The sequence below is a fragment of the Sebastes umbrosus genome, chromosome 8, assembly GCF_015220745.1.
Source record: "Sebastes umbrosus isolate fSebUmb1 chromosome 8, fSebUmb1.pri, whole genome shotgun sequence".
Lineage (NCBI taxonomy): Eukaryota > Metazoa > Chordata > Actinopteri > Perciformes > Sebastidae > Sebastes > Sebastes umbrosus.
In genome coordinates, this window is record NC_051276.1 from 6,075,043 (window position 1) to 6,102,445 (window position 27,403).

At 40.8% G+C, this 27,403-nt stretch overlaps 1 protein-coding gene across 1 annotated transcript in view; it reads right to left on the reverse strand.

Annotated features, from left to right (window-relative positions):
- Positions 1 to 1,984: 1,984 nt before the first annotated feature.
- Positions 1,985 to 27,403, reverse strand: part of htr7c (5-hydroxytryptamine (serotonin) receptor 7c) — a 36,216-nt gene continuing 10,797 nt past the window's right edge. Inside the window, exon 2 of the mRNA XM_037779166.1 lies at positions 1,985 to 2,839. Coding sequence (XP_037635094.1) covers positions 2,101 to 2,839 — 739 coding nt within the window. The 3' untranslated portion in view covers positions 1,985 to 2,100. The remainder of the gene's footprint in view (positions 2,840 to 27,403) is intronic.

Here is a 27,403-nt window from a genome sequence, read left to right on the forward strand (position 1 = left end):
ATACATCAGACCGGCAATACGTCATCCAGAGTAGGCTCTCATGACCACACCACCTTTTGGGGGAAAACAATCCTGTGTCCCTTGTTAACCGAGGCTTTGACACTGAGATTTGAAGCACATACGTAAGGGATAATGTACACCGAGCCGGTCATTGTTGTGAATGAATCCCCAACAGTGCGACGCTGCGTTGGGTGGACCCCGACTCGAAGCGGAGGGGTCTCTCATCGCCCTGAAAGGGATTCTATCACAACAATGACCTGCTAGCTGTACTTTATCCCGCTTATTACACGGCTACTTACTGAAGAAATCAATATTTTGACACAAAAATGGTCCGCCACGGTCTGATATACATAGCAACGGTCTGTCATAAAGAAATGACAGACCACAGAACGCCGTGATTGACGAATCAGAATCGAGTATTCAATACAGCCGTGTAATAAGTCAGTGTGGAAAATTGCGAAAAGATGCTGGTGACAGTGACTAGCATGGCTAGCTAACGTTAGCTTGAGTGGGAGGCTGCTGCAGTAATACAGTCATATATTAAGCCCGGGCCACACTGGGAATGTCAGCAGCGCATGGCAGCTGCGGAGTCTGTTGTTTTTTTATTTCAGCGCCCATGTTAACAGGTTAGAGCTGACGTGCCCAGTCTGGCCTGGGCGTTAACGTTACAGTCGTCTCCAACTAAATCTCAGATCAAACAGTTGGCTATTAACACATTGGTTATTTACAGACAAAGCTTTGGCGATTCAATCAAATATGTATAGATGTCTGGATAAGCAGTATTCGGCCGCTGTGTTGGACGGGGAAAGACTGAAGGGACGTGACGTCGATCAACCTAAATTTATTAAGCCATTGCGAACGCTCAGGTTCAGGCAAGGTCGCAAAATAATTATATGACATGTGTATAATAAAACAAACGTTTGTTTAGCGAAAGATGAATGCATTCAAACTTGTCAAAATTGCAATCCAAACACACGTCAAATAGCATTGAAGTCTATGGGATCTTCAGTTTTCTATCCCCTAAAAGGGGACGCGGCCTTCTTTTTGCGAAGTACCCGTATGTGCCGGTCTGATGTATAGGCTAGCCAATAAAATCAGCAGCCAAATGTGGAATGAAACCGCTTGAGGCAAAATAACAAGAGTGAAAACTGTCCACAGTATCATGGTTTCTGACACATACAGTATGAGTTCATTTTGAATTCAAGTGTGCGATAAAGTGTTTGGGTGAAACATGGCAACACTTCTGCCATTCACTATCCAGAACCTCATGATTTATGTATACAGTGGCATGTAAGACAAACGTGTTTCATGCATACACTAAACAAACTACTTTCAGTTTCTTTTCATAGCAACAAACACTGAGATTTCATGAATGGAAAATGTTCCTGTCATGTTGCATTTTAACACCTTTTTTCCACCCACCTCCATTCCTCTAGGCATCAACACATTTTATATATTTGTGAAACATTTAAGGTGCTCCCGTTAAAGGACCCAATTGAAAAGTATGACTGGAGATAAAGTGTTATAAATAATATTGAATCCTGGCACAAAGCACAGTACACCTCAAAGTGTTCACTCTCTGTTTGAAATTAATCTGGGATGTGTTTGAATGCATGTTTAGATGAAGACGTTCAGAAGACACTGTGCCACAAAACAAATTTTTCCTTATCAAACATCAATTTTGTTAATATACAGAAATCTGTTTGCTTTCTGTTCCCTCTGAAAGCCCTAAGATGATGGATTGTGTTTACATGTAATTTCCTTTGTCACTATATTATCCCTCCACGAATCCGGAGCCAGGACGGAATCGTGGCATATGCACAAAAGCAGCGTCGCCTTGAATAGCCCATCAAGTACGCTCTATGATTTTCTTTCCCAAAATAGAATGACTGAGTCAGACACACACAATGAAGTGATCTTGCCGTCTCTCTGCCTTAGCGGAGGGGCCAGAGAGCCGCCATCAGTGACTCCAATTCTGTCAGTCTTTGTCTTATCTATTGTGTCGGCTACACGTCACCCCTTTAGGCACCAAGTGTACAAGCACAGGGCCGCCGTATCCCACATTTTGAGAGTCAAAACATGCCGCTGAAGTGTCCTGCTTTAAACCTTGAGAGCCTCATGCACGCCCACAGCAGACAGTCGGCGGTTGATGTTGCGATAACGACAGCGGAGAAGGTCACGATAAGTGGCGCGCAGGTCTCGGTTGAAGAAGGCGTAGATGAAGGGGTTCATTAAGGAGTTGGCGTAGCCTAACCAGAGCAGCGTGCGCTCCAGCCAGATGGGCACGCAGCTACACTCCACTCCGCAGATGAAGGGCCTGGCAGTGGACAGGATGAAGAACGGCAGCCAGCATACGCCGAAGACCCCCACGATCACCCCCAGCGTTGTCGCCGCTTTCTGCTCCCGCTTGAAGATGGAGATGTTCCGGCGCTCCCGGTTCAGCAGGCGGGACAGGGCCGCGCACTCCTCCGCCACACCGGGCGGCTTCAAGCCCTGCATTCGTAGCGCCTCATTAGTCACCGTTTCGATGCGCTCACGGCGCGAAAGGTCAGTGAAGCGGTGCTTGGCGCCGCTCTTGCGAGCTGCCTTGAAGATCTTGTAGTACATGATCAGCATGACCAGCATAGGGATGTAGAAGGCTACGGCTGTGGAATAGATGGTGTAGCCAAAGTCTTGGCTAATGAGGCACACGCCGGCTGTGTGGACGTTTTTGGCCCAGCCGCAGAAAGGTGGCAGGGTGATGGATGCTGAAGCCAGCCACACTCCCAGGATCATCTTCGCCATCAGCTGGCCGTTCTGCCGGGCTGGGTAGGTGAGGGGCCGTGTGATCCCTAGATATCTGTGAGGAAAGGAGACAAAAGAAGTATCAGTACTGACCCACAGGCAGATTTTAAACATAGGACTAAAAGCAGTTGAAGCTACCTTGATGTTTTCTCTAAAACCATTAAATACCTTGTCCAGTACAGTACATATAATGTACCTAGACACTGAACCAGACACCCAGACACTGAACTAGACACCCAGACTGCTGAAGCACAGAACTCTGCTGTCTGTCTTCACTGCAGTGCAGTAGCATCATGTCCACTCATTTCAAAGACTGACATTTCAATGAGGGGTCATATTATCAGTCATTGCCTGGAGAACCATTAGCTGCTTTTTTTTTTTTTTTACTTTGGAGGAGCTTAGCAGGTAGAGAGGGAGCTATCAATCAAATGGCACCTCAGCGGTTTCAAATAGCAGCTGGAGGTGTCGGGAAAATAAAGATAAGATAAAGTGAGGTGCGAAAGCACTTGAATTTGTACAAAACTGGGAAAAAAGCCACTATTCTCCGAAAAAATGATAAATCTGTTTGTACATCTCAGCGTGTTTTGGCTGTATGCCCACAGCTTTCATCAGCATCAAATACGTCATTGATGAAAGCTGTATGTTTGACACTCACGGCTGTTTTTTCTAGTTTCCGTCTCTCTATTGTTAATCACAAGATAAAAAGCTTTAGGGAGCACCGGCCAATTTGTCTCGTCGTCCATCAGTGATGCGATGCTATCAGCACTGTGGACATCAAATTCAGCTCAGTCAGCCAAGACTGAGCGGGATTCTTCACTTTATCATCGGCTTTTAGATGTCTAGTTTAGTCAGGTCCCGTCTGAAAGTTGACACGTTTGCCTTAATGCTTATGAAGCACAGTTTTGTGCTTGATACAGATGCAATAGGACTGTGTAGAATCTATATTTAATATTATGTTACATTCAGATTAAAGGACAGGCATTAATTAAACAACTTTGTTTGTGTGTCAAACAGGGCTCTAGCCCTTTTGGTGCGCTAGGGCGTGCACCGGGGTTCAACCCCCAAACATCTTAACCCAAGCCACGTAAACTGCATAAACTGCATAAACTGCAACACACATCAGACATCACAATGGTTTTAAGACAAAAATTAAGTTATATGTTATATTTATAAATAACTTTATTTATTATAATTTATATAAACAATTGGTTCCCTATATTGTTGACTTTTTGTTTATTTTTATGTTAATTTATTTTGCACAAATTAAGACTACACAAACATAACAAAAATGAATAATATACAGTGCAGGATGAGGCAAAAAACCCACTGGGTTTATTTGAAGCCTCCACCTAAATCGTGTTAAAAAATTTACAATGTTATAGAAAACACAAGATTAATATACAAAAAATAATATGACTACATAATAGTGATGACAAACAATTACAACAAGATATATATAATAACAACAATAACAATAAATATATCAAAAAAGACGATTTAAGACGAAGGCTTAAACGTGTTTAGTCAGTTTCACTACAACAACGAGTTACAGGGGTGAAACGTGTATTTTTTTTCTTTCTATTATTTATTTGTTAATTTTTTACTTCAATGTGGAAAATGAGGAAGGGCACCCACTGGCATTTATTGTTTTATTTTCTTTTATTTTTTTAGAGGGCGACCAGCGCCCACCAAAAGGTTACGCCCTAGGCGACCGCCTATATGGACTATATGCCTTAAGCCGGCCCTGGTGTCAAACATGCTCAATGCCAAAATGACTCGGCCATCCATTCCAGTGGTTTTTAAAATGTTCTGGTACACAGTACAGCAACAAAAAGTTGTAAATACAAAGTAGTACTAGTCCAAATTTTCGGTTTGCCGCAAGCTAACTGGCTTCAGAAAATAGGGCACTGTAGTCCAGCATCTCTGCTGCACACTGTAGCTTGTTAACAACTGACAACACACAGTGCAAGGGGTATTGATCTAGATCAGAATCACTCCGAGAGGACAATAAGGCTACAACTGCACTGCAGCTGAAAGCACTCGATTATATCCCCACCGCACCACCACCCCCCCGACCCCCTCACACACACACACACACACACACACACACCATCTGACACAGATCTGATGTTTTTTAATCAGCTTAATAAAGGACCACAGAGTCCCAATCTTTTTCTTTTCCAGTTCCTATCTGGACCACATGTATAATTGGACAGGCACTTGAGGCATGTGACCTAAATGCCGCTCATATCACAATTTGTCAGCGTTGCCATGGCGACAAGTGAAACGTCCGTCATTTATCTGAGACAGGTGTCATTATTTTGTCGCCCATGGGCAGCTGGAGCGGACGAGCGGTGGCATAGACGACCATGAGACACAAGAACGGAAAGAAAGCCAAGTACGCATGACTCATTTCAGTCAAAAATAAACTCACAATGTTTTGCTGTATTGCTGTAAGTTAAAGCGACAGCAGGCAGAATGTTTTTTAGCATCATTGGGCAAAAAATTCCATAATAACATTTCAGCATATTGTAATTCAAGTGTTCTGAGAGACAACTAGACTTCTGCACCTCCTCATGGCTCTGTTTTCAGGCTTTAAAAAATTTAGCCCGTGACAGGAGACTTTGGCCAATCACAGGTCATTTCAGAGAGAGAGCGTTCCTATTGGCTGTTCATTCAATGGAGTAAAATTTTTTAAGAAACATTTTGTAGTCTACTGTTTAGCTGTAAAATTAGAAAGTTTCCTCCGGCTAGTGGGCGGTGCTTTGGTATTTCCTCAACTGATCTCAACATGGCGGCCGGGTCACAAACTCTCTCACCGTTTTATAATGATAACTTTTTTAATCATATTTTCTCCAACCTGCCTACTCCAGCTTTAAATGTGGTATTGGATATCAGTAACATCACATATCAGAAGCCTTGACAGTTACTTTGTGGTTCCCATTTAAACTATTATAAACACTATTACGGAGTCCTTCTTGAAGATCCCTTGGCTCAGGTTAGTTATGCTCACTGAATATTACATAACAACTACTGTTTATTCAACCCCCCAATCCCTCCTACCACTGCTCTGCCTAGTTTACAACCCTCACTTAAAATGTACTTAAGCTTTACGGGAGGGCTGAACACATCCAAGCGAGCGATGTCAAATAGATACAAGGCAGATCCTGAGATGGGTACACTCCATGCTGTGGGAATTCTTCGGAATACATAATGGGAACCCAGTAATGCAACACTCCTCTCCGGATGCATTATTCAATAATGAGGAAGGTGCTTGTGGTGCTTATTTAGGGGGGATATTTGTGTATCCGTGGGGGGTGGAGGGCAGTTCTCCACAAACCTATGACTCATCTTCAGCACTCTCGTTGGATACAAAATCCTCTCACCATCCTTTGGAGACAAACAACTGCCAGGTTGAATAAGACAGCACGCATTTTAACACTTCATTACACAGCTCCCTGCTTGTGTTTTAGCAGCATGAGCTGACGCAAACATCTGTGGGACCTCCGGTTGGGTTTTATCGTGTTCGTTTTGACGAAGGGATTAAACCTTCCTGACCCGTGTGAGCCAGTAACAGGATACAGCATACATGTATAACAAGGAGCCACACAAAATGAGGTTTATATAGACATACACAACCTATAACGACAGCACTACGACATACCATGTAAACACATACAATATGCACAATAAGTGAATGTAACAAAATAATGTAACGTAAATGTAAAATGCAACATAAATTGAACACAACATTGACATATTAACACCTTTAAAAACAGTTGATTATTTACACATCTGGCCAACAGAGCAATGTTATCATTTATATTGAGTCTGGTTTATCCACCTGATGAATGTAAGTCTAATATTCACTCTCTTTTAGGTCTGTTTTGCTCTCTACTAACCCCACAGGGAAATATCTGGCTTTTCAGCAGCTGTTCTATTATGTTCTCTAGCTAGTTGCTAACCTTTTATGTCTGCTGTTTGTGGATGGGGAGGATGCGTCCAGTGGGTTTTCAGCTGAAAACAGCTGCCTGTCGAAAACGCCGCTAATGAAAGCTGTGAGAGTGAATCAGAATAGTAAAGTTGCGGGCCATAAAACCAAAACAATGAGCTTAAAGATACTAAAAGGATCAGTAGAGCTGAAAAGAACTATAAAATCAGGTGATAATTCTCTGTAGTTTCATCACTACAAGTGACCCATCTCACATTACATGTAGTAATTTGATCCATTTTTAATACAGAAAGTAAGGCTGTCAATCAATTAAAATATTTAATGGCGATTAATTGTATGATTGTTCATAGTTAATCACGATTAATCGCAAATGAATCGCACATTTTTTATCCGCTCAAAATGTACCTTAAAGGGAAATTTGTCAAGTATTTAAAACTCTTATCAACATGTGAGTGGGCAAAAAAACTTGCTTTATGCAAATGTGTGTACATATTTATTATTGGAAAGCAAAATTAAAATGGTAGTAGGCAGTATATTTTTGGCATCGTTGGGCAAAAATTCCATAACATCCGCAACATATTGTCCAGAAACCCTCACAGGTACTGCATTTAGCATAACAAATATGCTCAAATCATAACATGGCAAACTGCAGCCCAACAGGCAACAACAGCTGTCAGTGTGTCAGTGTGTCAGTGTGCTTTGAAAATGGCCATGCCAGTTTTTCCTCTCCAAAATTTAGTGTAAGGTTAGAGCGTTATTTAGCCTCCTTCACGACAATCTTTAGTTGCAGCAGGCTTGAGCCCGCTGCAACCTAAAAATCGCAAGTTGCATTACTGCATTAAAGAAATTAGTGGTGTTAAAACAAATTTGTGTTAACGCGTTATCATGTTAACTTTGACAGCCCTAATAAAAATATTTATCTGCTTTAAGGAACATTATTTTACAGCATGGTATCTGCAATATGCAACTAATTGGAGTAAAATGCAAAAAAATATATGAAAATGTAGCATATTTTACAAAATGCATAACATATTTAAAACCACATGAGATACCTCACACCACAGAGGAAGCATATAATCATGCAAAAAAAAAATCAGAAAACACCATGCACTAAACAGTAACAGTGACACACACACACACACAGGGAGTTTAGAGTGTGTTTTTCTCATATCTCGGGAGGATTTGGGACATATCCAGTCGCAGCAGCAGCCCTCGGGGATTACCCTGCCACTGACAAACAGTGTGCCTGAGCTAATGGAGAATTCCATTACTTCCGCTAGGCTACCAGCTAGGGCACAGTAAAGTGAACTCTTTCCCGTGCTGAAACACTGCAAGCGCACCTGGTGTGCAACGGTCGTCAGTCATCTCCAGGAGCACCTCTCAAACCTTTTATGTCTGCGAGGGGGATACACAGTGAAATATTTACCAAGCTGCAGTCTGTTTGTGCGAAGGGGTGGTAAATTTAGAACAGGATATCCTCAAACGAAAGTAACAGGCCGAGAGGGAAGTCTGTCAACTCTTTTTTTCCCACAGAAACTCTCCGGTAGAGAATTCTCACTCATTCATCTCACTTGGGCATTTAGAATTCTTATGTCACATACTTGAGGGCAATCCATAATGAGCCTGTGAAAAAGTGAAGCGTTGCCCATTTTAGGCAGAATGTCTTTTTTTGTTACAGTCTATCTGTGAATGAAGTGGGCACAGAGACGCAGGCATCGCCTGAAATCAAAGCATTTTTGTTGAAGAACTGTCTCTTCAAGAACAGAGTGCAGCGTGGCTGCTTTTTATCCAGCAGTCAGTAGTGTGTATTCACTGCGTTCATGCATGGTTTGTTTTACATAAAGTGAATGAGGATGCTGAAAAAGGGGAAAATCTGAAAACACCCAGTTGTTCACTCTGTGTTCAGTGCAAACAAAGTTCAAGGTTCTTGATTTGTCATTTGTCAATTCTAGCAAAACAGTAATTGGCAAAAAATCTTTGGTCTCAGGTTCCTGCAACAATGCTCATAAAATATATATATATGAAAGGGGAAGTTAAAGCAAAATGATAGTCTAAGGCATAAAATAGTGCAGTTAAATATATAAATATAAACAAAAGTAAATATTAAATGGTACTGTAAATGTAAATTTGTAACGGAAGACAGTATTTCAGATGGGCAAACTGAATGTAAACAGGATGTAGTATATATATGCTTGATGAGAAGTAATATATGTACACAGGGATGTTATAGATGTTGCGGGCTCAGTTTTAAAGCTAGAGTGAAGATACTGGTACCATATGAAACTAGAAAAAACCTAATGAATCCATTGGTGTCGTACTTGTCGCTCAGGAGGTTAAATAACGCTCCCAACTTGCGATATATTTAGGCGAGGAAAAACTGGCAAGGCCATTTTCAAAGGGGTCCCTTGATCTCTGACCTCAAGATATGTGAATGAAAATGGGTTCCCACTTTATGATAATCCCATGCAGTTTTGGGTAAATCATAGTCAAGTCAGCACACTGACAGCTGTTGTTGGCTGTTGGGCTTGAGTTTGTCGTGTTATAATTTGAGCATATTTTGTATGCGAAATGCAGTACCTGTTTTGTGTTATTGTTGATTTCCAATAATTAATATATACATACATTTGCATAAAGCAGCATATTTGTCCACTCCCATGTTGATAAAAGTATTAAATACTTGACAAATCTCCCTTTAAGGTACATTTTGAACAGATAAAAAATGTGCCATTAATTTGTGATTAATCACAATTAAATATTTTAATGAATTGACAGCCTTAATATATATATATATACACACACACACACACACACACACACACACACACACACACACAGGTGTAACACTTTGTAAAACAGTATGTAAAGTATATAAAGATAAAGTGAGAGTAGAAAGAGTAAAATGCTGTTGCTGCAAAATATTTCAAAGAAAAGCTTTTTTTCTTATTGATTTTTGGCGTACATTTTTCTAATAATACCACCTGGAATACACCAATAAGGTATCTCTTTAGGTAAAAGATAAATGACAACAAACATCAAACCATGTTCATTTCAACAAAAGTATCATCACCGAGTATTTATTCTGAGCTGCCCCCCGACTGAAGAGGATCATATCTGTTTAGTGAGAGTTCTGGGATTTCTCCGACATGAAACAACAACCCCAGTCCTCAAGGAATGCTTCAGCTCTGCTATTCTATTTGAGGAACCTCCGAAAGACAGAAATTGAGCTGCTTCTCTCACAGAGCGCACTGCACAACATGAGCGGAGCTGTACATTTCCTCCTCAACAAGGAAGCAAAGGAGTAATCCCATCTGTTTCATACTTTACACAGAATCCTGCCGTACTCTTTTTAGATCAAACAAACTTGCACCGGTTTAGGTCAGGTTCTGTTTTGTTCTCTGACTTCTGCTCAGGTTAAGGTTGAATGAGTGAGTAAAATAGCAGCCGCAGTCTTTTTTTAAATCTCATTTAGACTCTTACATAAGACAAACTGAGTCATCCCTGGACAGACATACTGCATCCCTCAGTCACCTCCAGCCACAGGACTGCCAGCTCAGGTCAGACTGGTGTCAAACAGTCTGTGAACAAGTGTTGGCACTTCTTTTAGCCGACATGTAAAAGAAGATGCTCGCCTAAGACAAAAGAAATGTTTACCAGAGAGTGTGTAGGTCAAAACTGTGTGATCTTTATGATGTCTAAGGGCTTATTCTATGCTCAACACATCTTTTTGATGAAATAAGACATTGAGTCGATATGATAAAAAGGTCAGTTCTCCCATATTACAAAAACACAAATTTTCCCACTTATCTTTATGTTCCCACTTACCCCTAGAGATATCCAGCCATGGAGATAGCTGCTAATCACCTAATTACTCTTTAATTACTCCTGCATTACATTAGTGCCAGGGCAACAGGGAGACATACTGCTGTATGGGCTGATATACGCACAGTTAAGGTTTCATTCATTCTGGTAATGGTGTTACTGAAGCACTCAACATAAGTATTTGTAGCCAGGATACCTGAATGAGTGGGATAGCAATGTCCAACCTGGTCTCATGGGAAGGCGTATAAATAGCACGACATTTTAAGCACAGTCCACGTGTCATGAGAACACAAAAAAAAGCAACGTTAAGCCTAAGGTTAATATTGTGAAACACTTTTACGCATGTCATTTAACACCTTGTTGTTTAGGCAACAAAATAACTAATAACTAATTAACCTGTGATTAGAGATATTTCATAAACCACACAGTCGTACCGACAGGGCTACATAGCCTACAGTTGTGCACAGATGCCGTTTACATGGTTGCCAGGTATAGCGCAGGGCGTTTACTCTCGAAGCGTTTGTCTGCATGAGGAATGCAGTCAGACCCTGCAAGCGAGTACGCAGGAGGCCGGCCTACTTTCACCACTGCTGTATTGTCCTATAAGGGCTCCTAACAGCGACTACCTTGAGGGGCATGTCTGACACAAACTGATCTATAATCCTAGGCCACCTGTGGACTGCTTTTCAATCGCCCACAGATGGCACCCCGGACTACCCTTTAAAAACGATCATGCTTTGCTTTATGCTCTTCATTATGTTGTAAGTTGTAAGCTTTTCTTAATGGTGAGCTATTCGCAGAATCATTGCGGTTACTTGAAAGGCACACCTAGAAACAATGCCTCCTTTCCTCTGACTTTAAGTCCTGACGCCTTTATGATGTCTGCTTTACTTCCTCCTAATTGTTGTAAAGCAGCGCCGTGGATATTTTATGGCCTCTACTGCGCAGCACACCACCTGTCCCTATCGGGTGTTTACTGGCTCTCACGGCAGTAGAGATGATGGGCAGCTATTAGTGCCACGGTAATAAATGGATTCCCCTTCCAACAGGCAGCGTGTCCATCCCTATCGGAGCAGGGTGTCCTTGGAAAACAAAGCAAATACTCGACAGGCTCTACAGAATTGGGTCATAGGATAGAAGAGGTATAGCAACTATAAAGCTACACATAAACTCAGCAACACAATATACGGTAGTTCAGTTAAGCCAGAGATGAGTAGAGCACATTATAATCACAGACAACAGTTAAAGGTGATTCCTCCAGCTTTGTGAGCAGATAAAACACTCCATTGAAAAGCACAGCAAGGTGACTTAACTAACAATAGGTTATACTCAAAATAAACTGGTTAATTTAACATGTTGCTCAACAAAAGAGGTTTGAAAAGCCTGCCGGGATAGCGAGACACAATCATAATCATTCAATTAGGAATCTTTCGTGGGAGGCACTCGTAGTGTGGCACTTGTTTGTATAGAAGAAAATTGATTACTGTCTCACTTCCGCTCCCCTGGCCGTTCTCTGCCTGAAGTGGCCGTGATTGTCCGTCTCGTAAAGTTACAAAAATTGTCAAGTGCAGCCCCCCAATTCCAGCATCGGAAAGGTGTGTCGGGGGTGCATGAGTTTCAAACAATGTAAAGTGGTAGCGCACATCCAAAACCGTAGCAGGCCGGTGCTTGACCATAAGAAGACAGCAATGAAAAACGTAGAAGAAGGTCCGCACACCGCAGCTCCCTTTAAGTGCAAATTATTGGCACATCTTAGTAAGTGACGTTTAGAGCACAAGCTCCTCTTCAGAAGTCTTCCACATTTTTTGGTGCATGAGTTTCAGACATTAGCCGTGTTCCCATTCACATATTTTAGTTCGCATTTTGAAGTATGGCATTAGAAAAGCTGTATGGAAACAGCAAAATTTGCAGAATAAATTCTGACAAAGCGAACATTTAACTCACATGACTGGTCAGCTGTTTCTGCTGTCTTCCCAGATATTCCCATAACGTGTGAATGCTTGTCTTCTTCTCCAGACAGCATGAAAGATGATCAATACTAGCTGACATGAAAGAACTATTAAAACCAATTGTAACAAATTCCTGAAAACATTTCTCCATTTTTTTCTCGTAGAAGGTTAGATGACCAAGCCGACTCTACTCCTTCTACTCTGTTTACTGGTGGATAACAGCCATGCGTAACCTATAGCAACTTCTGAGCAAACAAACGCTGTAGCCGTGTTTATTCGCTCCAAACCAGTCGATGGAAACGCGCCTAATTCGTATTTCTTTTTATTTTGTGACATTTCAAAAGTCCACTTAAAATTGGCTTGAAAGGAAATACGGCTACTGTTAGACCATCCGACCGGCATATTGACCCCTTTGAAGCACCATCATCCTGCATCTACTGACTGTTGGTGGAGAAATAGCACCTTATGAACAAATGAAAGAACAAAGAACAAATGCAATAACAACTCAGGTTTATGAAATATGCACACATTCGGAATTGCAGATTGTTGACAGGATTTGTGCATAAACATCATCCTCCAATGAAAATGCAGCCGACTGCACTTTAAGGCCCTATCTACACATTTGCAGATCTTTTATAAACAGATATTGTGCTCTACATTTTGGCCTCTTGTCCAAAAACAGATAATTTTGAAAACGCCTTCTAAGGTGCAGATTTTTAAAAACTCCGGTTACTTTGTATCTGTGTGGACGTGTAAAACGGAGCGTTTGGGAAACGATGAAGTCCTCTCCTCATTTTGCGCATGCCCATTGTTGCTTTGTATAATGAGCATGCGCCAGAAACAATAACAAAGATGGCGAACTACCGTCTTTTTTATGTTTTGTTAGCACTACACAGACTAATTACTACTTTACAAATGAAAATGTTCCAGTTACAGAAGGCCAAAGCAGGAACACATTAAACATGTGGAGGCCGAATGGTAATTGAATGTGCTTTTGGCCGATTGAAAGGGAAGTTTGGGGCACTCAGAAGGGCGATGGACATAAACCTGAATGACCTCCCATTTCTCATTTATGCATGTAAAGAGACAGTTGAGGACAGCAGAGTGATGACAGTCATGCAGTTCGACCAGGAATCCCAGCCCCCCACCAACAATAATTGTTATTGAACTGACTGTATTGAAGCTGAAGGAAAGGGAGTGAGACGGGTGATAACAAAATTCCTTGACCCTTAACTTGTGATCTCACTTGTGGTGACATGTAAATATTACGGCGAGCGTTCGAGTGTGGAGGAAGATATTTCGTAAAAACGGGGTTGTGTGGACAGATTTCCTTTCTTTTCAAACGGAGGGGAAAATATCTATTTCTAAAAATATCCGTATATGTGTATACAGGGACTGAGGCAAAAAGGTGCATCATGGGAAAAAAAACACATACGTAAACACACACTAATGGAAAGTTCAAGTGCTTCTTCAGTTGTTTCTTTATGGCAGCAGATTAGAAACCTGATGTTTTCAACATCGAATCATCATCAGTGCACGTCGTCACTGAATGAATGTGTTCTCCCACCACAAACTGGACTATGCAAAAAAAAAACACTGATTAGGCTGTGTGCAAAATTTCATGAAAGGGATAGTTCAACATTTTGGGAAATGTGCTTATTCACTTTCTTGTCGAGAGTTAGATGAGAGGATTGATAACGTGCTCGTGTCTGAACGTTAAATACGAAGCTGTAGCTAGCAGCCGGTTGACTTATCTTTACATTAAGACCAGAAACATGGGAAACACCTTTAAGTGAAACATCTTTTAGTTAAGGTTAGATATTAGAGATCTATTTCAACTGCCAGCTCCAGATATCAAACTGCTCTTCACCACCACCCAACATTGATATATATTTTCTTTATGTCATTTATTTTTTTTAAATACTGTTTTTAAGGTCAGGAATGAACTTTATGGCTCACGTTCTTGCTTACTCTCTTATTGCTGCTGCTAGCTGCTCTTTACTGGACAGTAGCTGTCATGATATTTGTCTAGCTGTCTATCTGTCTATCTGTCTGTCTGTGTGCGTGTGTGTGTTTGTGTACAGTATTGCAAAGCTGAATAAATATGTTCATCTCAAGTTTAAGGGGGGAAAAAGAAACACATTTCCCATCACACACATTATTTAACGTTCTCCTCTCTCTTTGCGTCTCACTCTTCGGACTCCCTGTCCCACCGGACTCTGACAACATCATCTGTCCCTGATCTTTCACGGTGTTTTTACAACCTCTTCATTCTGATAATGGCAGCCTCGGAGAGCTTCTCTCAGCTCTTCCAGTCCTCAAGATACTTCAAAAGCACTCATACATATCTCTTTATCTGTGATCCATGGTTGAACAAAACGAATCTAACAGAATCATCCAACTATATTTTCTGAAGTACACGGTACATCATCACGCGAATGTTTCTGTCTAAAGGTTAGTGTTATATGCTGTAAAATGTTTGGTTAGACAACTATAGGCCAAGGCTTTGGTTGGTTAGATGAGAACATAAGCTAAAAATCCTCTTTTTTTCCTTGAATTTTTGTGCTCACAAATGCCACATTTTCCCCAAAAGAGTTAAAATATTTTCCTTTTGGTTACTCTGTAATCACCTTTATATACATATATTTATATCGTATATGTATGCTAACCATTTTATCATTATGTTTAAATGTGCATGATACTCCCAGTCATCAAGTATTTCTTGTCTCTCTGGACAACCCTGTCTCCTAGAAGTCACATTTATATTGCTAGATTTGAAGAAAATTGGTTGGAAGATATATTTTTAAAACCAAAATTACAAATATATATTTAAATCAAGCACAATTATGGCACTGAATCTTATGTTATAGCAAACTTATCAAGGAGTCAAGTTCAGTTGCACAGTTAAGAACAGGAATCCTTCCTCTGGCCCTTGAAGTATTTAAAAACATCCAGGAAGACAACAGGTTGTGCGAAGTATGTGAGTTAGGCGAAGTTCCTTTTGTATTGTCCATACTATGATGGGTTAATAACTTCTATTTTAAATGAAATGTCGGTTCAAAATACAGAAATGTTTTGGTGCTCTGATGATGACAAAATGGAATGGCAATTTCATTTTAATGTTTATAAGTTGTCTACTTTTGTTTCTCGAGCTTGAAAGAAAACATCAGGATGGCTTATTTGTGTAGTATTATTTGTAATGTATACTGCTACTCTGGTTTATGCTTTTGTCTTTTATTTATGTTCTAAATAATGGTGTCTTGTAAGCCTGTTTGGGCTGGGCATATTGTTTATGCATGACACAATAATAATAAAATCAAATAAATACAAAAAATCAAATCAATATATACAGCCCAGTCGCACAGCAGTTTGAGAAATAGTCACAAAATTGTATGTATTGATTCGTGTACAAAGACACAAATTAAAAAAAAAATTCGTGATGGTCAGCACTAAATCAATTCATTTGTAAATGTGAACTGTTAAGTATAGACAGCGGAGTAGATTTAACTCACACTGCAATCTTTTCCTAAAGCTAACTATGTAGTTTTGTTGCCTAAGCCTAACCAAGTCGATCTTTTCCTAAACCTAACTAAGTTTTATTTTGAAAAGACTAGAGGGGAAATTGACACGTGCGTCACGTGTTGCTGGACATTCGTAGGAAAACGCACAAAAAATATGTTGTTAAAAGTCGTGCTGAGTGTCACGGAACAAAAAGGAAATTTGTGTCTATGTACACAAATCAAATAGATTAAATTTCGTGACTATTTCATGAACCGCCATGAGACTGCGTTGTTATATATTACGAAATTGTCCCAATTACGTTGTGATTACATTTTAGTGAAAAAATCGCTACATTTATCTACTATGTTGGGCATTCAAAGTAAAGGACTTTGACTCCAGAGACCGGGGTTTGCATCCTGATCCCCGTCTGTGTTTACCAAGACCATGATCTCTCCCTCTCATACATCTTATTGTTTCTTCTAGTTAATATTCTGGAGCAGAAGCAAATTGGTCACAACCTTAATTTTCATGGCCACACCTATAAATAACTGTTACGTGAGCAAAATAATGAGGTTAACACCAAATTTACATATGCATAAACAACAAAGATGCTTTATTTTTTTGACCAGCACTGTTAGGAAGCTCAAAATCTTTTCATCGTACCTTGTGTCTCTGGTCTTTTGGGTGGGGAAGCATGCGCTCTTTTCTGAATGTTTTTCTGTATGTGACGAGTTAAGAACACAGTTTTCTGTGTCTGCCTCGTCACACCATTCACTTTCTGAATGGATTCTTGCCCGCTTGTTGTTGCATTTAGCCATTTTTTTTGCTCCCTGTCAATTCTTTAATGGCTTTCCATTATCGCTGCAGCCATGGTGACCAGATTTGCGAAGCAGCAACTGTACAAAGCCTCAATAGACATCTCTTTCTACCGGGAAAATTAATTTTGTGCATGTACATGCATGCCACTGTCTCAGTGGGATATGCTCAGCTTAATATGCGTGTAATACGGCATGCGAAGTGCTATTACTGCCCACCAAAATGTACATTTACTGTGGTCGGCCCCGAATCTGCAAACTCATTTAGTGAGAGCCCAAAACGCTCACTCAAATATTGATGAGTGTGCTAACTCTCTCCTCATTATTATACAATGACTCAAGTCTGTTAAGGTGAATAAGTCTGTGCCAGCGAGTCCATCTTCCTCTCTTTTTCCTGTCATGATGATGTGAGAGAGTGAATATGAAGAGCCCCTCCATCATAGTCACCTTCCCTTTGGTTCTGTCACCGAGTGCACTCGCTCTCTCAAAGGACACCTCGAAAATTAAATAAGCTTAGAGGAAGTCTCAGATGCGGGGGAGGAATCTAATTCTCCACTTCCTCCCATTTTACTCCTGACCTTTCAGAAAAAAAAAATGTTGAACAATTTTAGTTACCAAGGATACCACAGGCAGCTCCTTTTTGAGCCGACTCACTTTCTTCCAATTTGGCATCTAGCCAGCAGTTAGTGTAGTTGAAGTAGCTGTGCGGCCCATTATATGTCATCATTTTGTGGCTCTGCAAATGGGAAAGGACAGTGAGGAGGAGTTGTACCCAACTTGTTCCTGAGTCACTAGACACCACCATGTAACATGAAGACAAATGTTGCAGACCGTGCTTTTTCTCCACATCGTATTCTCCTGCTGACCTTTTATTTTTGGGACATGAAAATATCACAAATATTTAAAAACTCAGCAAAGAGCAAGATGATGCTACAGATACCTGTGTTCTGGCTGGATGGTATTTTTATGAATGTATTATTATCCCCAGAATTCATCTTGTGTGCACGCAAAGAAAATATGAGTCTCTGTCGTGTAGTTCTGATACATTACAACTCAAGGTTAAACGTGTTGTTTATCTCTTAGGAATCTTTGTAGAGCATAAATCATATTTTCAATTTCTTATCTACCATATCCATTTTTTATGAAAAACACACAAGGCAAACACAATGGCAAACAGACCAAAAACCCAAATCAAATTCTCATTCGCAGAAATACCGAGGCTTTGTCACAGCCATCGGCATTAGGTAGCGTCGCACAAGGGATCCTTTAGTACCAGTATGAAATGCACCAGGCGTTTCATCAACTAGACCCATCCACGGCAACAGTAAATGCACGCTGTGATGTGTGCTGAACCCAGCGGCGAGCACAGCTCAAACTGCGCTGTGACGCGAGCATAGACTGCTCTCTTCCACCGGGAAACAACATTTGGTGTAGCCCTATTGTCGTCCATCTGGACGACAATAGGGCTACACCAAATGTCGTCCAGGTGGACGACAATAGGAAACAGTAGGGCGTTTACACACTGTACAGTGCCAGAAACAGGTTGAGATAACGAAAAGGAAAACAAAGTGTGACAATTTGCCATAAATCGGGAGAAATACGGGAGAATTGTGACCCCAGGAGAGGGCAATGAAAAACAGAAGTGTCCTTGGAAAATCGGGAGGGTTGGCAAGCATGTAAATAGTCATCTAACATCATCAACGAAGCAGATATGTACAGATGTTCTCTTTCACCAGGATGTGCAAGTGTCAATAATTTCATGTGAGTTAAAGAAAAGTTGCTCATTGATGACTTAATGTAGATTTCTACATTTGTGTGTTCCCCAGTTCTCAACCTGAACAGTACAACGCAGGAGATTTGAGGCCTTCTGATCTTCTAAATGATTAATTGGATCCCCAGTATGCCTTCAGTCTTTCATGGCAAACATGCAACCTATAAATCAAACAATTAAGTAGTATTCTATAAAGAAACATTTAGATAAAACAAATGAGAAAAGTGCACAAAGGGAATACTGTATGTTCAGCTATACCAGAGGTAATAACTCAAGCAGAAATGTACAATAGCAGCTTTACTGCTTACATCAGCAAGACTGATATTAATGTTTTCTAGGAGAAGAAATTGAATATAATTTGATTCTGCACCAGATGACATGCATCAGAGCATAAGATATGGAGGTGGAATCTATGTTCCTGTCTGAGCACAGTGTGCACTAACCAGACAAAACTATGGCTGACGACAGGAATATTCATTACGAGAGCAGTTTTACTGCTGTTTATCTCGCCGGCTATGAACAGCGAGAGGGAGAAAACAACGCTAAGTTATTAAGCATCTTTTTACTGGCGAAGCACATTTACAGTAGATGATGTACAGTATCGCATTTGTACATTTCCAGGATTCATCTTCACCCAGGCTAATTTGAAAGACAAACAACATACCATTATGGGTGAGCAAGCACAGCTGTGACAACAAGGTAATAATACTGATAATACAGATCCGGTGAAATAAAGGTCACGGTTGTGTTGCCAAAGCAGTGCACATAATGATGGGTTAGAAACAGTCAAGTCATAATGCTAAACAATGCAATGAGCTTTATATGAACAAAAGAAATGAAGGTGTATGATTCTTAAAAGCTATAGTATAGTTAGGACTAAATGTCACCAGAGCCCATTGGCTTAAAATCATGAAATCATTCATCTGAGAGACTAGACTCTAAGTGACACTAAAATCATCCCTCTGTGCCGGTCAGATCATTGGCTGCACATTCACACACACTACAGTATGTTGAGCATTAAGCTTGATCAGTTGAGCTGTAGAAAAAGCACCTTAAGAGGTGTTTCAAATTTACACATACAGTTTTGAACTTTGCAACGGCCTAGAGCAAAGTAAATATAGTACACTCTGTTGTCTCACTGGGGCTGCTCCTCTGTGTGCATCCTCACAGACACAGGCACACCAACGCTGGCAAACGGTTCTGAGCTAGCGAGCTAATATTTTTAGCGATACTACAGTAGCTGCGTGGCTCTAGGGATGGCAATGTCGGTCGTTCCAACACTTTGGTCCAGACTGAAATATCTCAACAGCTGATGGATGACATTTTGTACTGTAGCCTACAGGCATTCACGGTCCACAGAGGATGAATCCTACAGACTGTAGTGATGCCCTGATTTTTCCTATAGCGCCACCAGCAGGTCAAAAATCTCACTTATCCAGTGAAATATCTCGACATCTACTTGATGGATTGGCAAAAAATCCATAAAGACATTCAAGATCCACAGACACTATCCCAATGACTTTACTGATCCTCTGACTTTTCTCAGAACATTCCCATCAGCCATTCCCATTATGGTTAGTGTACGGTGACCAGGCGTCCCGGTTTGTCTGGGACTGTCCCGGTTTCAAGCTGGGTGTTCCGCACCCCGACAAATATCTGTAAAACACTCAAATGTCCCTGTTTTCAACAGTCACTAACCAAATTGTCCAAATTGTTTTCACCGCAATTAAAATAAAGATAACAATATTATATTTACATAGAAATGTATCATGTTCTGTCCCACTCATTAATTAATTTGTGCGCACCAGAAAAGTAGAGAGCCAGCACAGGTGCAGTCTCTAACTAGAGTGTGTTGCGCGCTGTCAAGCCACACACCATCACACCACACTCCATCACGCCAACACATCAGCCTTAACAGCCTCGTATACTCACGCTCATGTGACCGTGGTGTAGTTCGTTTATAGCCTATCGTTGTTTTTTGCTTCTGCCGATTACATTCACACTTCAAAAATCGTAAAAGTGGTGTTCATTTGTGGAGATTAGACTATCTTGCTGAACAGAACACGCGAGTATCATAAACGTTTGTTGGCCACAGAGTTTCTGCAATAATCCAAAACCCAATGGAAAAATCCCATTGGCTTTTTGTCGAGGGATCCTGTGCGATTAACTTCCGGGTTGCCCTACAAAAATACTGCACCATTCTATAGGATGCATGATAACAACACCATTCACAGTGTGCACCGTGGTTTAGTTCAAGTTACCTCTACCTCCAGAGTGGTGGTAAGGCACTTCACTATATCTGTTATCAATCATCTGTAAGCTAGTAGGATCAAAGTTGTTGATGGCTGATTAAATGTATCCTGTGGGAGGTAGGGATGGCAAATATTTGGTCATGACAGGCAAGCGTTTATGCCATTCGACAACTCGAGACAGTGATAAAGAGTGTAATTTACATTTTGAATGAGTGCTGACCATGTTCTCTATAATTAGGCTTTACTTAACTTGAATGATTGACTTGAGCTGTCATGAACCACTCATTGATTTTATTTTATTTTTTTAAAGATATGATAGATCCCGTGTCCTCAACACTTGGATGCAGAAACATTATGCAGTACTGTATATGTTGTTGGTAATGTTTTTTCTTTCTTTTTCTTTTCATTTCACGTGTCATCAGTAGGTTGACGGAGCACAAGCTTATGATCCATTGTTATGCACTGCTTCCTTTTTGCACATAACAAGAAACTTGAAACCTGAACAATCTGCAAAATATGGTCACTTCCATAGGGTGTGGGTTCATGACGGACCCATACTGGATAGATTTGACAACAAGCCAGACCTAAATATATTTGTTTTTCTAATGAACCAACGACAAGCCTTAAAATAATGATTGCTTACACCACAAGATAAATAGCTCCAACTCGACACCTAAATACCTTTGCAATGACTGTGACCTCATTACTCTCAGTGACAGTACTCTGATAAAAGTAAAGAACAATCACAATGTTAGGAGACAAACAACAAGCCATCATTTTGCTCTCCTCCCTTCGACTTTCTGTTCTCAGTCATCTCAACCTCCTTCAGGCCCATTCCCACACACACCACCCTATCTAACCACATGATCAGCCGACAATTTGTCTCTCACTTCATGTGCTTCTGTAAGTCAAAAAGATGGGACAAACAAACAGGACAGAAACTGAGCTGCGGTTGATACATAGTATAAGCAGCGCTTATCAATGATTAACTTGCCAAATGCCTTCTGTTGGGAGACTGACACCAAAGTCATCCATGTGTTCCAACTAAATCATTAGCTCCATATTGAATGATGGTTGGCCACAACATCAGCATTTAATGCAAAAGTGAGACAATGAGAAGTTAAATTAAAGAGTCTTTCTAAATTGAATAATGTAAGTGGCCTATAACATCCAGTACTGTATGCCAATGTGTTGTCGAGCTTTGAAGCCAAATATCTAGAGACAGTTTGATCTAGTGGGCAACCTCCGGGTCTTAAAAGTGAAGCCAATGCAGAAGTGGCTTAAACTTGCATTCTTTCTAAGAATGCAAATGGGGCGACTCCTCTGGTTGCATAAAGAAGTCAGATTGTATAGAAGTCTATTAGAAAATGAGCCTCCTTCTCACCTGATTTATTACCTCAGTAAACATTGTAAACATGAGTTTATGGTCTCAATCGTTAGTTTCAAGTATTCTTCAATACAGCATGATGTTCATTTAGTAAATTATGGTCCCATTTAGAGTCAAATAGACCATAAAGCAGGGGATGCTTCAGGGCATGGCTACCTTTTGATTGACAGGTTGCTACCACACTTTTGTCCAGTCTGGGAGTTGTCTGTGTTTTAACCCTCTCACAGTATGTTTTCAGTTCATGAAAGTTAATTATAATCTTTTTGGTCGTGTAGAATGTCTTATTCATCGTTGTTGTACTTAGCTCCACCCTCTCATGTCACTTCCAGTTGCAAAAAACGAACATGGCGACGGCCAAAATGCCAAAACTCGAGATTTCAAAACGGCAGTCCACAAACCAATGGGTGACGTCACAATGACTTGGTCCACTTCTTATATACAGTCTATGGTTGGATCATGTGGGTGTATGTGCTTTCACCACTTAAACTGACCAACATGCCAGTGTCCCTGAACTTGATGTTTTGATGGCCATTATGTGTGCAAGTGGTTCAAAGATACTGCTACAATTAACAAACTGTCCCATCACAAGGTCCATTAGTACGTCTTGGAGCTTCCTAATCAGCCCAGTTTGCTCAGTTGAACTGTAGATGTTCAGATTTCCATTTTTCTGAACACTTTAAGTGTGAAAGCTCAAAAACAACCTTGTGGTGAGATTGTTTTGGTCAACTGCTGTTGAGAATGAACGCTCAATCTCAACGGTTAATGCACTTATATTTGATGTTGCTTGTGTTGTATGTCACATACACACTCATAGGCATTTAAAAGAGTGCAGGGCTGCCTACAGTGGGATGACCCAGTTTGTGGTCAGTTCTGGGATTCAGTGTCTTGCTCAAGGGCAGTTTGGCAGTGATGGGTTGCCATAACTCAAATTTCACAGTTGGAATACAAACTCTGTTCAGTGCTGGGGGTTAGATCACTAACTTCTCAGCATCTACCCGACCTGAGTAAGGGGACGAATTTCAGCTATAGAGTCACATTGAACTACATTCAATAAACATTTCCATCATACAATACTCTTGGATAATGAGTTTAGGATTAACTGACAGCTACAATAGATTGATGCACAGCAGTGAACATATATGAAGAGTGGTGTGTCAGTGAGAGAAATATGAGGCAATTAATTAATGTCTGCATGTCTAAAGGGATTGCTTTTATGAGTTGTTGCCTTTGGCATCATTACAGTACATGCTCAAATAGAGACACTTATACTTTATGCTCCCTCTGAACATAAATACACAATGGATGCACAAGATTGGTCAAGTTAAAGGGATAGTTTTGAAGCGTGGTTGTATGAGGTGCTCATCCATTTTCAGTGTATTACCTAGAGTAGATAACGGTCGGTACGCCCCCAGTTTGGAGAAGCAGAGAGGAGTACCAGTACAGAAGCAAAGCAATGTACTGTTGTGGACGGGGGCAGCAGCAAAACATATTTTATCCACCCAAAAGAAAGGACCCCATATCAGTTTAAATGTATGCTATATTTAGAATATTTTCGCCGGTTTTCCTTGCTGTAAGACAGCTATACCGTCTATGTTTCGACAGGAACTGAAGCTGTTATATGCTCTCACCAAAGCCACCAGATTCCATTGAAAAAAACAGTAATTTTACATTGCAGAATACAGGATTTGCTGGTCTACCGCTGCCTCGACCGGTAAGTTTGTTTGTGTTAGTGTGTGCCTTTGGTTGGTTCGGATTCACCAAAGCCACACAATAACACAAACAAACTAATCAATATAGGCAGTGATAGACCAGCAACCCCTGTGTTCTGAGGGGTAAAATTACAGTTTTTTTCAGTGGAGTCTGGTGGCTTTGGTGAGAGCATGGATGGATACAACGGCTTCAGTTCCTCATCGGAAATAGCTGTCTCACGGCAAGGTAAACCGGTGAAAATATTCTAAATATAGAATACACTTAAACAGATTTTTTTAGGTGAGCCTTTCTTTTAGGCAGTTAAAATGTGTTTTGCTGCTGCCCCCATCCACAGCAGTACATTGCTTTGCTTCCGTGCGGTAACTCCTGTCTGCTTCTTCAAGCTGGTGGTATGCCGGCAGTCACCTGCTGTAGGTAATACACTTACTATGGATAAGAACCTCATACAACCCCACTTCAAAACATCCAAACTATCCATTTAACTCCTCAGTAATTGTGTGTAGGAGCATTCATGCCCGATTTAATGGACATTATAAATATTCAGTTCATGTGCACAGATGAACTAAATGCAAAACTTGAGTTGTATAGTTATTCTGCAACAGCAGCAATATGCTTAATGCTCAAAACATATTATCTGCAATCCACAGCATGGTGTGTTTGTGGGTTTGCAGCCTCTCAGCTCCATCAACAGGAAACCCATTATCTCACTGCTTGGTAAATGCTCGTTGGCCCGTTGTTCAATCTTGATGAATAATGGACCCCACCTTTGTTATGCCAAACGCAAAGCATGATTTATGCCACACTAGAGTCACTCAGTACTTTGCCCTTTTCTTCTTCCTGTCACTGGAGATTGCTGGGTAAATAGGGTGGCAGGCCGGGAATGGCAAAATAAAACTCAGATCTCTATCTGTGGAATGCTTACTAATCCATCATCCTCTAATTGCACAGGAAAGTCCTTCATACCAATACTGCTGCTGACGTAGGAAAGTTGGGTACCCCCAGCTTTTCAGGAAACTAGGGTTTCTAACAGTTTTCATGAAGACGTGGGTCATTAGTACTCCTACTACATTGTAAAAGTGAATGAGAAACTTAAAAGCAACACGTACTAACACATAAAACTGAATGAAACATTAATTGAACACAAACAAAAAGGCTTCTTTAGGTTTAGGCAACAAAACCACTTAGTTAAGTTTAGTGGAAAACATTGTATTTTGGCGTAAAATAGCTATATTTCAAAAGTGAAAGTGAAACTTAACGCTTATAAACACCAAGACCGTTTGTGGCTACGGTCCCATCCATCCTTCCCAACCTCCACCCTATATGTAGTCTCACACTGTCTATACCACAGCGCCTCACCTCCGCTTCTGTTCCTGTCACTGGACGCTAGAGGTTTCTGTTGTCTTCTTTTATACCTTAGTTCGGTGATCTACCATGTGAATAGATAATAAAACCTAGTTTTGGGTGTAGTAGGCCCCTATTGACCCAAATCTAGTGTGCTTATAGCGATGGATAACGCCTATCTAATAGCCTGACAACAGTCTTAATTGGCTGAAACATTGATAACTGTGTATAATCTCAATTTAAGGAATTCAATTAGACATCAAATTGGGGTCTGATGTTCTTTAACAGAAAGAAGGAACATGATAATCATTCAAAAAATCAGCAGAACAGCCCAAAACAACCCCCTTCACAACCCAATTTTCATTTGTGGAAGCTGGATATTTTCATTTTAGACTTTGATCCATCAATACCACTACTACTATTCAAATATGATGCTGGATCTGGTTCAAGAGCTCACTGATTAGTTGCGTAGGCAAATCTGATTTAAGTGGCTCCCTACAGAGACAACCAATAAATCAACAAGATAAATCAAATCAGAGACCATGTGTCAGCGAAGCATGAATCTCTGTGCCGTTTAAACACACGGCAGTTTCAAATATTACTTTTCTTTACCATACATTCTAACCAAGTCCCTCGTAAGGGCAAGGGCCAGCCTCTCTGCATAAGGCTTTGTCTCAGTTATCTCCATTAACTCTTCCCCTCACTGTGGAGTGCCCTCATATTGGAGTGTCCCTCCAAAGCTCTCCATAGAGCTATTAGGGGCAGTAGGGGGGGTAGTAGTCAAAAATAATAACTATACTGTGGAATGCAACATTTAACATGACTTTGAGCCAACGGCACAGCAAAAAACATTTGTAGGGTTATCATTAGCCATGCTAGCAGCGTGGCTCTATGGCAATGATGGACGGTCCGGTCCACCACTTTGGTCAAGACTAAAATATCTTAACATCTGCTATAACTATAACTATAGCTTAGGCTAACATGCTAACACACTAATCTAAGATGGTGCACATGGCAAACATCAGCCTACCTGCTAAACGACGTTAGCATTTAGCTGCTTTTTATACACAATTTTGTACAGCCATTCATGTTCCCCAGAGGATGAATCCCGCTGACATTGGTGATCCCCTGACTTTTCCTCCAGCTTTACCAGCAAGTCAAAAAATTTCATACAGACATTCATGGTAATGCAAATATTAGAATGTTAACAGGTTAAACAGGTTGTTGGTAATGTTTTTTCTTTCTTGTTCTTTTCATTTCACTTCATCAGGAGGTAGACGGGGCACAAGCTTCTCATCCATTGCAATCCCCCAACACATTCTCACTCCCAACTCATCAAATGCCGCCTATTAATCACTTGCTCCGACCGTTGAATAACGCCGCGGGTGTGTTTACATTGGAGTTAGTTGAAAGCCGGTTCGTCACATACTGTTGCTAAAGGGTGCCTCCGTGCGCCGGTGTCCTATGCCGAGGGGCACTTACCAAACAGGGATATTTGACGAGTTTGTTGTGAGAACGGCTTGGCATATATCAAGGAACTTGAAACCTGAACAAGTTGAAATCTGCAAAATATGGTAACTTCCATAAGGTGTGAGTGCTACACAAGCCAGACCTAAATATATTTATTTTTCTATTGAACGAAAGAATAGCCTTCAAATAAAGGTTGCTTACACAATACAAGATAAATTGCAAGATACGCTACCTTTGCAATGACCGTGCACCTCATGACTCTCAGTGACAATACTCTGGTAAAAGTAAAGAACAATCACAAAGTCAAGAGACAAACAAAAAGCCACAGCCACATTTTGCTCTCATCGCTTTGACCTTCAGTCATGTCAACCCCCTTCAGGTCTATTCCCACACACACCACCCTATCTGACCACATGATCAGCGCACAATTTGTCTTTCACTTCATGTGCTTCTGTAAAAGAAGTCAAACAGACAGTCAAACAGGACGGAAGCTGAGCTGCGGTTGATAGTACAAGCAGCACTTATCAATGATTAACTTGCCAAATGCCTTCTCCCGGCATTTTTTATTTAATGGCGCTCTGAAATGTTTTCATTGACAGCAGTTTTGCTCTGGAAGATGTGCTTGTTTACATGATGTGGGTGGATGTGGATT